At 35.1% G+C, this 15,975-nt stretch overlaps 1 protein-coding gene across 48 annotated transcripts in view; it reads right to left on the minus strand.

Moving 5' to 3' along the window:
• dlg3 (discs, large homolog 3 (Drosophila)) overlaps positions 1-15,975 on the minus strand; it is a 147,500-nt gene that overhangs the window by 92,995 nt on the left and 38,530 nt on the right. For 13 of the 48 annotated variants that reach the window (XR_012389857.1, XR_012389856.1, XM_073922027.1 and 10 more), the window contains exon 1: positions 13,545-14,129. The exons of 24 other annotated variants lie outside the window; for them this stretch is intronic. Coding sequence is in view for 21 of the 24 variants with exons in the window: in XM_073922027.1 (XP_073778128.1) it covers positions 13,545-13,904 (360 nt within the window). In the remaining 3 variants the exon portion in view is untranslated. Of the gene's footprint in view, positions 1-13,544; positions 14,622-15,975 lie in introns of those variants that run through there. 11 more of the 48 variants (XR_012389859.1, XM_021481211.3, XM_073922053.1 and 8 more) reach the window with 2 other exon arrangements.

Consider the following 15,975-nt stretch of genomic DNA (forward strand, 5'->3'; position numbering starts at 1 on the left):
AAAATATTTTATTATGACCAATAAAACAAGCGCCAACAAATGATACGCGCACTGTACATTTTGCATTAAATACAATGTCAAATACTGCTGTTTCTGTTTACTTATATTTACTAAGTAGTTTTTTTATTGCATTTGGTTTAAATTGATAATTTTACTCTAATTAACACATTAATATCACTTTACTTTATCTTAATTTTTTTGGATCCCAAATCAATATTTCAATAAAATTATCCTTACAATGAATTCAATCATTTTATAACACATGCAAATGCAACATAATTTATTATAGAATGAAACTGAAATCCGATATATGGCAATATTAGCAAACTATATGGCATACAAGTTCATTTTTAAAAGAAAAATCATATATGCAGTCATTTATACAATCATATCAGTCAAATATGCAACATATACTTCAAAATATTGCAAAAACAGCACTTACATATTTGTTTCAACCATTGGAATTACAATGTAGATGTTCAAATATATCAGGTATAATTATAATGTACTATATAATACAATTAATAATATGTACATTTGAACATATACAGTACAGATTTGTGGTTGAAAAAAAATATTATAAGCATCTATTTTTTCAATATTTTGAATTATTGTTACGTTCCATGTTAGTTTGGTGTATTTATTTTTCTCCCCCATCGACTTTCCGCTTCTCACTCCACTCTGAGGTTGCTTATTGGTTCAGATTTATTATCTCAGATTTACTATCCTAATTCAAGTTTACTTGTAAAACTTCGTTGGCTTTAAGTAAATGGTTTGAAAGTCATTGTGTGATTCTAAACTGAGCCTTGTGATATTCTTGTCAGGTTTGTTTTAGTTTAGCTTGAGTATTTTGCCCCTGTGTGATCTTGAGTTTTGTAGTTTTATTAGTTTAGATCAGGTATCGTGTGCTCTGAAGATATCAGGTTTATTTTTTATTATTTATTTCTGTCGCCTAGTTTAGACGTTAGAATTTGTTTTGTTTTGTTAATTTCTTTGATTTGGCTTACACTCTTTGTTTTCGTTTAAAAAGAATGTAGCAAATTTTTATTTATTTTTTCTATTTATTATTGTTACATCTTTTATTTAAACCATTGAGTAAAAAGTTTAATTTCAGAATCGATTCCTGCCTCATGATCTGTCGCACACATTACATCTCTTAATTTGTTTAACGCTGGGAAGCTTTTTTCAATACATTTCTAAACATAATAGTTTCAATAACTCATTTCGAATTACTTATTTATTTTATCTTTGCCATGATGACAGTAAATAATATTTGACTAGATATTTTTCAAGACACTTCTATACAGCTTAAAGTGACATTTAAAGGCTTAACTAGGTTAAATTAGGTTAACCAGGCGGGTTAGGGTAACTACGCAAGTTATTGTATAACAATGGTTTGTTCTGTAGACTATCAAAAAAAAATATATATATATATAGCTAATAATTTTGATCTTAAAATGTTTTTTAAAAAATTTAAAACTGCTTTTATTCTAGCCAAAATCAAACAATTACGACTTTCTCCAGAAGAAAAAATATTATCAAACATACTGTAAAAACGTCCTTCATCTGTTAAACATCATTTGGGAAATATTTAAAAAAGAAAAAAAATCAAAGGTAGGCTAATAGTTCTGACTCCAACTGTGTATATTTGTTCGGTGTGTAAAATCCAAATATAAACTTGCAAGTCATATATGTAATTTGCATACATTTCCATGTTTCAAATTTCAATATAGCAAATGAACACATTAATGATTCTCATCTCATTCAGTCTCACTTGAAAAAACCTCTTGCTCTCAGGGAGAATAACTATAATCGATTACTAGCGATTCATGAATCAGTTCATTGAAAGGAATCATCCATTCACAAATTGGACGTCACAGGTCAGGCTGTGCAGAACACACTGGCCTGAACTCTAAAGGCATAATTAACAGACACCTCGTCACTAAATGAAATCTGATAAAGGGGCATATTGACACAAATATACTTTTCCCATCTGTCGGTTAATTACGTTTTAATTTACCGCAGCCATTTTTAGCAGCAGGTCAGAGCCCCGGCACATCTCTCGAAATTAACAAAAGGCGATGAACGCGAGCAACTCTGTGCATAGAATATTCTAGGTCTGCAATCGCTGTATACGCTCACGAGTGAGTCCACAGCAGAGGTAAAAGCCAAAAAAGGTCTAAAATTACAAGCACTCAAAAAGCTCCGTTAAAAGCACCCACAGACTCCCACGGCACACAGAAAGAGAGAGTCAGAGGCTCGTAGATCAGCACTCTCCGTTATTGATTGTGATGCATGCAGATTCTTTGATCTCGTGTGGGAGTTTTAACTCCGGTCGGCGCAGAACACAACTACACAAAAAAAAGTAACAGTCATTGGATTTACTCCATTTTTTTAAGGTAACGGGTTGCAAATTAGTTATATGGGCTGAATTTAAACAAACAAATGAGTTGAACGTTACTAAATTTAATATGTTTGTTTAAATTCAGCCCATATAAATTGTTTGCAATCAGTTACCTTGAGAAATTTACCATTTTTACAGTGTACTTACATTGAAGCTTCACACTAGGAGTTAACGGCACAAAAGAGGGAATGACTGTGCAGGCTAGCTAAAAAAAGGCTCTCAAATTCATTGGGATGTTAGCCCTTAAACTGAAGCAGCAGGGAGAGCTTCTAGACAATGCGGCGAGAGCATTTGTGGCATGTGAGCATGTCTGATTTCCTTGTCCGCATGGTGGATGCGCACAGAACTGAATAAGATGAGTAAGCTGACCACTATTCTTCTGTTTTCCAGGACAGTCACTACTGCGATCAGCAAAAACAAAGCAGGTGAAAACACCAAATAAACAGCCCTCTGGACTCCCCAGCCTGTGTGGCACAGAGCGGAGCAGGGGAGCTGCTCTCCAACAGGGCCGCCAGCTGAGAGCATATGGCTGACAGGTCAATGGCCATGAGCAATACAGTCAGTCACATTAACACCCACACAAACGTATTTATATGAGGAAAATATCACAATGTGTAAAGCTCACGCTCTGGGGGTAGTGCACAGAAAAATCCCCTATAACTGTTACTATTATTTTCATTGCCAGATCTAAAGAGGAACAGATGAGCAGCTTTTTTTCAGTGTTAAAAAAATACTATAGAAAAGCACAAATCTCAATGATGGAGTGGGCCGATTGCTTGGAGACAGCATGAGGTAATTTTTTGGCAAGCTGACAGGAACATCATTTGTCCTCATCAAGCTTCCTTGCCACTACTTTTTAACTTTTGCTGATCATATTCATGTGATGTACACTGTAAAACAAATGTCTGTGGTAAAAAATGTAAAACGCTTCAGTAAAAATCTTTAACCTTGTTAACAGTACAGTAAGTATTGATGATTTACATGATGTACTGTACATCCCAAAGCACACTATTCAACGCCATTTTGTAATATACATAGTGTATAGAAGCCAATTTCTGTCACTAAATAAAAACTCTTTTTAATATGACAGTTATGACTTTATAGAACATTTTTGATAACAACAAAACTTGCATTGGCTAGTTATTAGTACATAAGTGCGATATATATAATCAAAAAATGATTCATATATATATATATATATATATATATATATATATATATATACATATACATATATATATATATATATATATATATATATATATATACATATATATATATATATATATATATATATATATATATATATATATATATATATATATATATATATATACAGTATATATATATATATATATATATATATATATATATATATATATATATATATATATATATATATACATACTCACAATTCTGACACCTTTCTTCCGAATTGTAATATGTACAGTAACTTGCATTGCATATTATAAAGGAGTGAAAGACTGACTATTTTTTTACAAATTTGAGTTTGTATTCAGACTTTTCAGACTTTATAACTTGCAATTGCATTACTTAGTCAGAACTGCAAGATCTAAACTGATTGAGGCTATGCATGTTACATAATATAGAAATACTACAGAGATATTTCACATGCTCTTTTATTTCTACAGAAATAATTGAGCTTTTGGGGTCGTTCATGGTACGCTGTAATTTGTTCACTTTAAATGTTCAGTTTTTGAAGGATGAGTATAATAATGTGACCTCATTGCACTTAGTTATTGAAAATGCTTCTTGTGGCTTTCATAATGTGAAAAGTTAACTGTAAAAATTGATTAGTTGATTTTACTTTAAACAGTAAGTAAACCTGTTACTTTTAAAGTGATTAGTTGACTTGATTTTTAAAATGGGAATAAACCCATTGCTTTAAATGCATTAAATGAACTATGTACATAATTATAACAGTAAAATCCCTTAAAATGAAGAAACTTAATGATTCCAAATTACTTTTTTATGTAGAGTCAACTTGTCGCTTTTAAGGCAACAGGTTTACTCATTTTAAAGTAAAGTAATTAATGTTTTTTTACAGTGTAGCTAATGCTTTACAGGAATTAATCCCATAAAAGCGTAATGGGGATAAGAAACAGGTGAACATTGCAGATTTTTCCTTACTCAAAAATCAAATGTGGCCTTTGTATATACACACATTTTTTGCAAATTTTAACATATAGGCTTTATTTCAAAATATTATATTTTTCTCAAATTCTGTTTCTTCCCCATCAACATACCTGTCAACATTGTAAAATTATAAAATTGTAAAATTATAAATCAATTTTATACCCAGCACCCCCCCCCCCATTTTTAATTCAATTTTTTTAGATATTACTATTTATTATTATTATTATTATTATTATTATTATTATTATTATTATTATTATGTCTTTGCAAACAAGCACCCAAATCCCAGTGTGTCCGTTTTCACACCATTTCAAATCATCGCGTGTCCAGAATTCGCTTGGTTATTTATCACTATGGAGTGCATCTGACAGTCACACACCGATACATGAACTGTTTTGAGGATTGCATAGGGGCAACAGTGCCTGTAATAAAAAGCAAATGAATCGCAACGTTTTTATATTCATTTCCAAGTTTTTTCATGCCTAATAAAATAAAAGAGCAAAACAGATTCACATTTAAGAGCAAGGGGCTTTTGAGGTGAGATTATGTAATATTTTACAAGTTCCACACATAACCCTAACACTGTCTTCATATCAGACCGCACCAAACTTTCATAATACCACGAGTCCACTAGTTCCCATAAAAACAGTCAGTCTTTTTTTAAAGTTTTCAGAGAGAAACATCTTTGTGTGTATAAAAGCTGACTCTAAAAGTATGCATAAATATTGCAACATTCTTCCCCGTTTTATAGTGCATTTGCAGTGATTTTCTATGCACTCCTCCGTCAATTTTTTTATAGGCTGAGGATATTTTGGTTTTAAGAACAGGTTTATAAAGGCTTGTGTCTGTGCATGTGTGTGTGAAATCCAGTGCCTGATATTTTTGAGAAGGATGATGGATTGATGGATTGCATTCAGCATCCTTGAGCCTTCAGACAACTGATACTTAATCAGCAGTGAGAAGGCCATGAAACAACACACTCTAACAATCACTTACTGAGCATAAATGTGGTAGGTTTTTTGCCTTGTATATCTCTAGATCAATACCATAATGCTGTAAATGAAATGATGAGGCCATCTGATTTGGCCCAATGCATTTGTGTGTCGAGTATAGCCTGTGCTATAGCAGGCCCTCTTAAAACATGCTGCACAGATGTCGAGATCAATGCGTGCTGCACAATACAGCAAAAGAGTCATATTGAGAAGTTCTGCATGTCAAGGTAACTGCAATGTCAGCAAATAGAACTGCTGTGATGAAGATGCACGATCATGTCTGTAAAATGTCACTGAATTCAGCTCTCCGTAGGGCAGCAGGATTTCTAGCCTTCTTGTCGCTATGGCAACACCTAAAGTTAATTGGGTACCTATGCAGTGTTGGGTAGAATCAAACAGCGTTCTCCTACAAGACCATGTCTCCCTTTGAAGGAACACACACTTTGAGAGTGAAATGTGGCAGGTCTTGGTTTTCTCATTTAACAAATGCGGTGTGTTATAAAGTAAGAGCATTTGACGAAGTCAAGGATTATTTTCTTACAATCAAATGTTTTGCTTGTTAGCAATCAGCACTAGATTGGAATTTATGCCATCTGAGTACATCTCACAAACAATGTACAACATATGTTTAATCCTTTAAAGAATGTCTAAAATCTAAATTTACAATCTTTGTTTTGTAAGCCCACAATGTTTTCCTTAAGGTGAATAATTAATGCAAGTTGATTAATGCATCTTCCGGAAATTTTTTTTTGCCGTTTGATTCTGCCTTTGAAGGCATGTCATGAGTAGGCCCATACGAAATCTGAGCACGCAGAATTCTGCAAATTTACACAGATTTTTGGCCCATCAATGATTCTGTTTATTTACTTGTGTAAATGTGTGTGAATTTATATTTATTCAGATTGTAAATTAATTTCAGTAATATTATTGACTAATATGAAAATATTCATATGATTTATTTACTATACAGTGTGTAAAGTAATATTTTATGTCTTTTAGTAGATATATTATATGTGAGACTTGCTTTGTTCACCAAATAAAGTGGATCTAATTGTATTTGCATATACATTAAATAAAAGTTAAAATGGTATTATTTTTCATTTCATATATTAAGTTTTTAGTTATGATACTCCCAAAATCATTCTGCATTAATCCGCAAATTTGTAATAAAAGTCTGCGCAGAAATAGCAAAAAATGTCCACAGATTCCATTTGGTCCTAGTCATGAGGTAGGATACTATCCTGGATTAACATCTATGTTGATCTTGGTACATCTTTTTTGTTGGAATATGTAATCCATACCTATTCCCTACCCCTAAACCCAACCATAACTAAAATCACAAATCAGAAGGTAATAACAAATCGACAACAATCATCTAGAAGTGCATAAACATAACCATAAGCTAAACTTAACATGAACAGTAAACATATATCTTAATTCTGATTGGCTGATTGGAATGTTATCATCATAAGTGTTGCATAAATGTTGATCCAGGAACATGTCCTACTTGGTGAAATCAGGAAGTGGCCTTTTTGCCTTTGGAGTGGCTGTCCTCTGTTGACATCAAATTGAGTACTTCCATAGCTACTGTATATTAATATCCTTAACCACACCTCTCTTATCATTAGTTTACAAGAGAATGATGGGCCAAAGAAAGCCCCGCCTCCTACTCAGTACTCCATTTAATTTGAAAGAACATCAACATACTGAAATAAAAGACTCACCAACTTGTGGTAATTATATATGGGAATTGCGGATTTAACCAATAAGAAAGATAAGCAGCCACTTAGGGCCCAAGGAAATCTGAAGGCCCCAAATAAATACCTAGAAGTATAAATTATACCTATAAATTATATTGAACATCATTTTCTATCATATTTTGTATGATGAGTGTCTAAAAAGTAAAAGTTTAATGTTTATTACATCTGCGCAAATGTGTCCCCCACCCTCAATCATGGAGCAGTCCAGCAGTCAAATTAGGTAAAGATTTTGTTTTAAAAGTAAAATAGCTTATATATATTTTTAGTTGCGAATTCATTTTAAGTAAACAAATAATTAAAGAATTTTCACAAGATGCTTTACACAAATGTAGAAAAAAAAGAAGTGATATAAGATGAAACAGCTAAATAAAACAATTAAAAATAAATTAAAGTGCAAAAGGTGCATTTTAGAAGCATTTTAGGGTCCCATGGTCACTAAATCCGCCCCTGGTTACTGTGTAGCCTAAAATCAATACTACAAAATTCATACAAGAAAATTATCCAACAAGAATATCTACATATTTCTTATTTTGTCTAGACATGTGTGGCCTCACAATAAATGTTCACCGGAGATAAACATATATTGGTTTTGGTGGAAAGCAGAGGGTCTCTTGGGTCCAGCCCTAAACTGGTCCTGTCTGGAATGGATGAGGTAAGCCTTATCTTCCTTCACAACAAAACACACTCCCAACCCCCTTCCCATTTCCTTGCTGCAACCCAAAACCCACATTACAAATGAAAATCCAATTTGCTAAAATCTCACAAACCCAGCATCCTCTCTGATTAATACATTACTGTGTACAGCGATGTCTCAAGCTAGCGATTCATCCATAAGCGCCCGCGTACGCTAGCCCTGCTCCTGATTTATGACATGCATAATCAACTGAGGAACTTGGCTTACTGCTGAGATCACAAGAGCACAGAATATCACCTCTGATAAAAGTGCAGGGTGCACCTTTAATGAGATGCTTTATGAACAGAAAACTAAGAAAAAAAGCTGAATGCACTTTACATAGTCTCCTGCATTAAATGCACTGTGGTGGAGTAACAACTTCTTTAGAGAAGAAACCCACCATTTCTTTGTGCAAATTATATTGTTTTACACACACACACACACACACACACACACACACACACATTTAAAAAAAAATCAAAATTAGTTTTGGTAAAAACATGCACTCGCTTTCCATATTACTTGAAATATATGTAAATGGAATATATAGAGTCTATGTTTCCTTTACAAATATTATTGAGAACATTACGTATTCTATTTAAAAACATAAAATCACTTACAAAAGCTAACCCATATTCTAATATCATATATAAATTAAATAAATAAATAAACAAATAATGAGGCTATTTATTAAGAAATAAAATTTAATATTTATTGGGAAATTTTAAAAATCCTACTTTAATAATATTAATAATATTATTATTATTATTATTATTATTATTAATATTATCGTTATTATTATTATTATTATTATTATTATTATTATTATTATTATTGAGTAGGATAGTAGGTTTATTTATATATGTTTTTTAACTTTTACAATTTGACACATTCAAACCACTGCAGAAATGTTCTAACCAACAGGTTCATGTCATGTACACAGATGACACAGACACTTAATAAATAAACTACTATAAATAAAAGCATTAATGTATGCTATATATTTTTGTTTTCAAAAGTTTTGGAGACGTAACATGAATTCCACTTTTAAATAATAGGTCACCTATAGCTTTGTCATGAGCCACGGCTGTGTTCAAAATGACATAAACGTTTTCAAAGTGCACTACGAAGGCAACACAATTGTAAACATGAAGATTGCTAAAACTGAACTGTAAAAATACTTTGAAAGCAAATCACAACTAAGAGTGATGACTTTAATGCTTATTTTTAAAATCCTTCCAAGTTTAAAGGTTAGAATGTTCAAAATGAATAGGGCATAGGGGGCATAGCTGGGAATAGAACACAGCCAGGAACTATGTTTCTAACTACAGCTCCAAAGGTGTAGTTGCAAGCAGGCAAGTTTGTGACGCAGTTTGCGAATGTTTGTTGGAACGACGGATTTGGAAAAACGCGGAACTTGCGACCTAAGTTGGCTAATGGTATGGTTTTCAGAAACGCACCTCTGCATGTAACCGAAAATGTATAAATATAATGCAGTGTTCATATTACAAATACACAAATGAAGCATTTTTGCACAATATGTTGCTTCAAGAAGAAATGACAAATTAAATGCTTGTTAATATAAATATTATTCACTACTTATTCATGTACAGGGATCAGCATATAAGAGTACACCCCTCACAAATCTCTCATTTAAATTAACGTTTTCTGTAGGATGCTTTACAAAATTATATTTGTGCATAAACATTAGCTAAATGAGTACTGAAGCCAAACCTGAAGAAAAATATTAAATAAAATTTTCAAAAATAGCAAAATCAAAAGAAACAAAAATATCTACAATTTTGTTGAAATTTTGTAGTTTTTTATTTTTATGCAGTATTTTGCATTAATTTAAATGTATTATCTGTCCATTTCTAAAGATGTTCTGTGACAAGAAATATTATTTTAATAAATATATCTGTTTAATCAATCTGTTTTGTTCTAATGCACCAATATATATTACCCATATTTACTGAGAAATGGATTAAACTATTCATTTTCAAAATGGGGTGTACTCATTTATGATATGTAGCTTCAATTATTCAGTTAATATTTCATCTAATAAGCATAATATCCCCCAAAATAATAATACAACACACAAACAAAATACACAATGCTTGTGTTGCTGTTGATTAATTCAATATTAATAATTATTTATATATGAATTTACACTCAAAATAAACTTTTTATTACAATGGGCACTGAATGTTTTAATATGCAGGATTTATCATGATTTATTAGTAAACTTTTAAAAACTCAGGCAGAATGAGAAAGATGACTGTCTACGAATCATCTGGTTTAATAAATAATAAAACGGGCAGTTAAAATGCCTTTTTGATGTCTCTAAGCCTTTTTTGATGCCTTTTTGAGTCTCTAAGCCAACACAAAACAGTCACGTACAACTCACTTGCATCATTTCAGCCTGTTCCATATGTTTTACAGATACAAGGATGAGTTAACACACACATTTAAAAAAAAAAAAAAAACCTTCATGAAATGATGCAGACGCTTCATCTCTAAGATGGAGGCTGTCTGTAGCGCAGCTGGGGGTAAGAGCTGAGGACATCTGAGGAGTAAAGTCTCTTAAAATCTACTACTTCATCCCACAGATATCTTCGAGTACACTTCAACATCTGTAAAGCGCAGTTCATGGGCACACGTACACGGCACACATGCAATGTGGACATCGTGGATCCTAGTTAGCACAATCAAGAATGCTACTATTTATGTAAAGCTAGGAAAAGCAGGTTAATTGTTTACTCTATTCTCAAGAGAAACAGTTTGCACTTGCAAGAACAACACTTACGCAACACCTCAAGATACCTTCATTTACTTATATCTGAAAAACAGCCAATGCAATTTTAAAATCCTCTGATAAATTATGTAGGGCCCATTTGTTATTTAACCCTAATCATAACTGTGCCGAGAAGCTCAGGAGTACAAAATGATAAATTGGTGCATAGAGACAAGCGGTTCATTCTGCCTGTACTCTTCCCGAACACATCCCCTGCTTTGGCAAGATAATGTTTTTGTATTCCTTCTGTAAAGCTGACCGCATCAACTCAGACCATCCTATTCATCAAATATGACATGAAATCCAAATTGACCCTATTAACTTCCCTAATACATGTTTCCTGGTCGGGCAGCACACAATTCCCCACTGCACATTATCCCAAAGTAAAGAATAAAAGCCTTTACTTTTGTAATCTGTAACATTTTAAGCTACTCTTACCCAATCATCTGGCTCTGTTCTCTCATGTAACATCCACTTTCCACAATCTAACCAACTACAGATAAATACAATTGGGTATAAATGAACAAAGTAACTCTTGACCTACATTTGTTTCCCATTCAGTAATCCAGTTTCACTCAGAAATACATCAAATGGGATGCCACAACAGATTCTAAATCTAATGAGTATGCTGCTTTACAGGAGGACATATATATTGCATGTAAATACCTTCTAACATGTATAGATTAAAATGTGAAAACTAAAAAAGCTGTGTTTTCCACATTAACTGTTAAAGCTATGTTAGCTCAACCAATGGGATTTACCTATTCGGTTCAGAGAACATGTAAAAAAAACAGCCTTTTCTGTTTAAATGGTGTAAAACCTACACACTCAACCACTAAAGTAAAAAACAGCTCTAAATCGAAGGGGTGATGCAATTTGCTCACAATAACAGAGTGCAAGGAAACAGATCTGTAGATCTGCCACAAAACAAATAAGAAGCTTCTACATGATTTCACTTGAGATGAATATTATGTTTCCTTCAGATATCACTGTGGAATTATAGTCTAAGCACTAAAAAGCAGTTAAATCTGGCCTTCCAGAAAACAGTGGGCAAGCGTTAGCTCACAAATCCATGGCTTCTCTCTCAAAGCGTCTCCTCTTGCAGCCCCACCAACTGCCTTCTCTTATGTAACCCACTCTGTTTCCTCAGCTCGCCTGTCTTTATTGGCTGATTTCTCTGTTTTTCACATTATTACCACTATCTTGTGCTGTAGTGATGATTGCCAAAAATCAAACAGCTTTTTTCCATTTTACTTACTGCACAGCCTTCCAATTCAAATGTACCTCAGAAGCGATAGCCTTCGCAAATGACACACATCCACGAGGCCTTCAAAGATAACTAAAGCTTCTTTAATAATCTTGACAGACAACAGCCTAACCAGAGGAGGAGAAACCAGCAAGATGATCCATGGTCTCCTCCTCACATACGAGAATCTTTAATAGCGACATTGTCCTATATACCTCTGTTAAACAATTTCCTTCTCATTAATTAAACATACACTCCATCAATATGCCCTAGGAGTGCTTGTGCCTATCAGGTATTGCGTGCGGCGCTCAGGAGAAGATATTTGCTTGATTTATTTTCACATTGCTGCACGCCATACATCAAAATAAGAGGGAAATTACTGAAGAAACTGAGAATAAACAGGAAATGTCAGATCTTAAGGGTTCATTTGTTCAGTTTACAGCAAATGCTGCCAAGAAGGCATGCATAATTCATGATTAAAACAAAAGCGAATGAGTGAAAAACCGCACTGCTTTTGACTGATGCCTCTCCCATCCTCTGAACGGAGGCAGAATTAGTCAGCTCCTTGCTCACGCCTTCCTTCCCTGCGCTTGGTGAAATTTCACCCTCGCTGCCACCGAGATCTCACCCTCCATTTTCTCTGCATCTCCGCCACTCGCTCTGCATCCTCTCTCCCTCGGCCATGGACAATTACCAATAAAAACCTGTGCGCTCGCACACACCCCCACACCGTAGACATGCACGCACACTGAAGGCACAGAGCATGCATGCGGCTCGTTCTCACATGAGAGCCTGCTTCCTCCATTTTATACATTCAGAGCGACCCTTCCCCCACCCCTGCTGCCACTTACACACACACACACACACACCTCACTTAATTACAGCTTCTGTTTCCAGGTTCAGTTTAATACGCTCTGCTACATGAGGTTAAAATCTAGCTGAAAAGATAGACGAACAGTGCATAACGCTCGACGTCTCGCTTCTGGCTGTATCTCAACAGGCTGAAAAGGAACATGAAAATGCACACGTTGTCAACATCTTCACCTCCTGAATCTAAAATAATAATCCATTACTCGTTGGAAATTAGATTTGATCGTGTGTTCCGCCTGGTCAGCGGCAGTGTTGGCAGGGTCACTGCCATCCTTGGATTAAATTGGCGGAGCTACATTCACTTGTTGCGTGGTCACAGCGGCCCTGTCAATCCTTGTCAGATGACGGTTTAGATAAGTATGTACACAGGGGATTGATGAAACCATAAAGCAGCGATGGAGCATTAAATACATGAAGATTAAACTCCTCTGCAAGAATCAATCTTGACGAGCATACTGTAAGATTACAGCACATGCAGTATGAAAGGATCAACACTGGATGAATCCCTTAAAAAAAGCGATGCATCGCTTAGTAGCCTAAGGGAGCTGGCTGATTCTACTTGGTTTCAAGCTAGAGACCACATACACCAACTGCCTACCGCCTGCTGCCTACTCTCAGTGCCCCCAACAGCCCCCAAACGCCATTTACCTGGTCATACCAGTCCCGGTTGGAACAGGTGCACTCGGGCCACCATCCTCCTTGCCCTCCTGAGTTGTTACCATTCACCTTGGGGCCGCCCTTGGATTGGCTCTTAGGGTTGGGACCTCCAGGACCCCCAGCTGACATCATTTTCCCTTTACTTCTCCCCAAAGTGCCCCCTCCACCCATTCCCCCTCCTCCACCCGAGGTCTGGGGCGGTAAGGTCTGGCCACCCCCATAGCCGGCCGGGTATCCGTAGGGTTCGGGCTGCCATTCTCCATATGCTGGGGCGTCCATCCTGCGCAGGGCGGCCATGCGGGTCACTTCATAGCATTCTGGGCACTTGCAGCAGTGGTGATGTTTGTGCATGCTGGCTAGTTCACGCGGTGCGGCGCTCTCTGTCTCTTTCTATCTCACTGCTGCTGCTGCTCCCTGCTCAGATCAAACGCAGCGCGCAGAACGGCAGCACAAATGGCAGAAATCTTCACAAACCCTGTTATCCTCCTCTTTGTTCCTGGCGATCCACAAAAAGAGATGAGGAGGTAGCAACAGGGTGATGAAAAATAGAAAAAGCTTGGTAGTCTTCCTCCAGTCGATGCAAAAGGCTTGGAAAAATAATGCTGAAAATAGTGTGTATGATCTCGGAATCAGAGACCAGCCCCGATGGTCGAGTTCTCTTCTTGCTTCTGTTGCTTCACAGTGATATGTATATAAATTCATAGATATATATATTCATTTGTTTATATATGTATATATTTACACACACACAAGTACATATAAAAATATCAATATAAACAGACGAGCACAAATACAATTATATACAGGTATATATGTATACATATATATTTCTATAAATATCAATATGCGTGTGTACAAATATATATAGATATATATATAAACAATTTCTATATATAAACGATATCCGTGATCAGGTCTTCCTCTGAAAGTCTCTGCTTGCCAGATTTCTTCCTTCTGCGTTTCCTCCTGCTTCTGGAAGCGTTTTCTTGCCTTCTTTCTCTCACTCTTTTCCCAGTCTGCAGAGAGAAGCTGAGCACTGGATTGACTCTCAGCCTGCTTGCCCTAGATGTGGATTATACGAAGGGATGCAAGCAAGCGAGGGAGAGAGGGAGGGATAGAGAGAGAGAGAGAGAGAGAGAGAGAGAGAGAGATGCGTAGCAGCATCCCTCCAGCACCTCAGCCCTGACAGCCACAGCCAATCAACTCACAGCACAGCCATCAGCAGCAGCACCAACACAGGGCTGACTGCTTCAGTGACTGCTCTTAAAGGGCCAGCACACCAAAAAATCTCTCTGCACACAGAGCCCGATTGGAGACCTGCCTTGAGGGTTTATACTGAAGACGTGTAACATACGAGGCTGACAGAAAACCTATCTATTCAATCTAATTACATTATAAGAGTATTAACTAGTGTGTGTCTGTTTGTGTGTATGTATATATATATATATATATATATATATATATATATATATATATATATATATATATATATATATATATATTACTATTAGTAACTAGTATACATATGGCTTGTTTATAATCTCCATGAAACTTCATAGATCAAAAACAAAAACAGATTTGACTCCAAAGAAATAACCAGTTGTCTAACAGCTATATTCAGTTATAAACATTCATATTTGTAGTGTGTAATAATGTGGGATAGTACACCCGAAAATGTCAATTTTCTGTTAAATTACCCAGCTTCAGTCTATCTAAAATGTCTTTATTTTTCTTCAATAAAACAATAATAAAATTTTTAGCTGAAACAAGTTTTCTTTTTTGATTCATAAAATGCCAATGACTTAATAAAGAAAAATAATTATAATAAAAAGCACAGACCAACAAAATTAATACTAGTGGCTCATGACAATACAATTGAGGTATTGAATGAATGGACCAATATGTGCAAGTACTGTACATTATTATGAAATTATTTATTTACTTTAAGCCTTAGAAATGGTGCTGAGCTTTTTCTTTACAATTAAACCAATCAGCGGCTCATCTCCCATTCCCTTTAAGAGTCAGTTGCATCTCGCCATGGCGCATTTGCTATTTACGTGGCGGACTTTGTAAGTGGAAAAACTGAACACTTCACTTGCGAGAAAACAGTTAAACAGACTATCTGCATGAAGATGAAGAACGTGCCTCCTCCATTCGGCCACTTTACTTTACTCTTTTACTTTCATGGATAAGGAAACAGTGTTGTACACACTCCACTGAACACATCCATTAGTCTACATTTTTAATTTGGTTTGTTAAGAGCAAAGATTTGTTCCGAAACTTTTTCTAAATTCAGTTCTAATTTCCAGCAACGAGTGTGGTCAAAAAAATGAGTTATATCCAAACACACGCCCTATGTCCCTATGGTCCAAAACCCAACAGGTTGACAAATCTAAGCTTGTTTTTAGTAAAACAAAAATAT

The sequence above is a fragment of the Danio rerio genome, chromosome 14 (genome assembly GCF_049306965.1).
Source record: "Danio rerio strain Tuebingen ecotype United States chromosome 14, GRCz12tu, whole genome shotgun sequence".
Taxonomy (NCBI): Eukaryota; Metazoa; Chordata; class Actinopteri; order Cypriniformes; family Danionidae; genus Danio; species Danio rerio.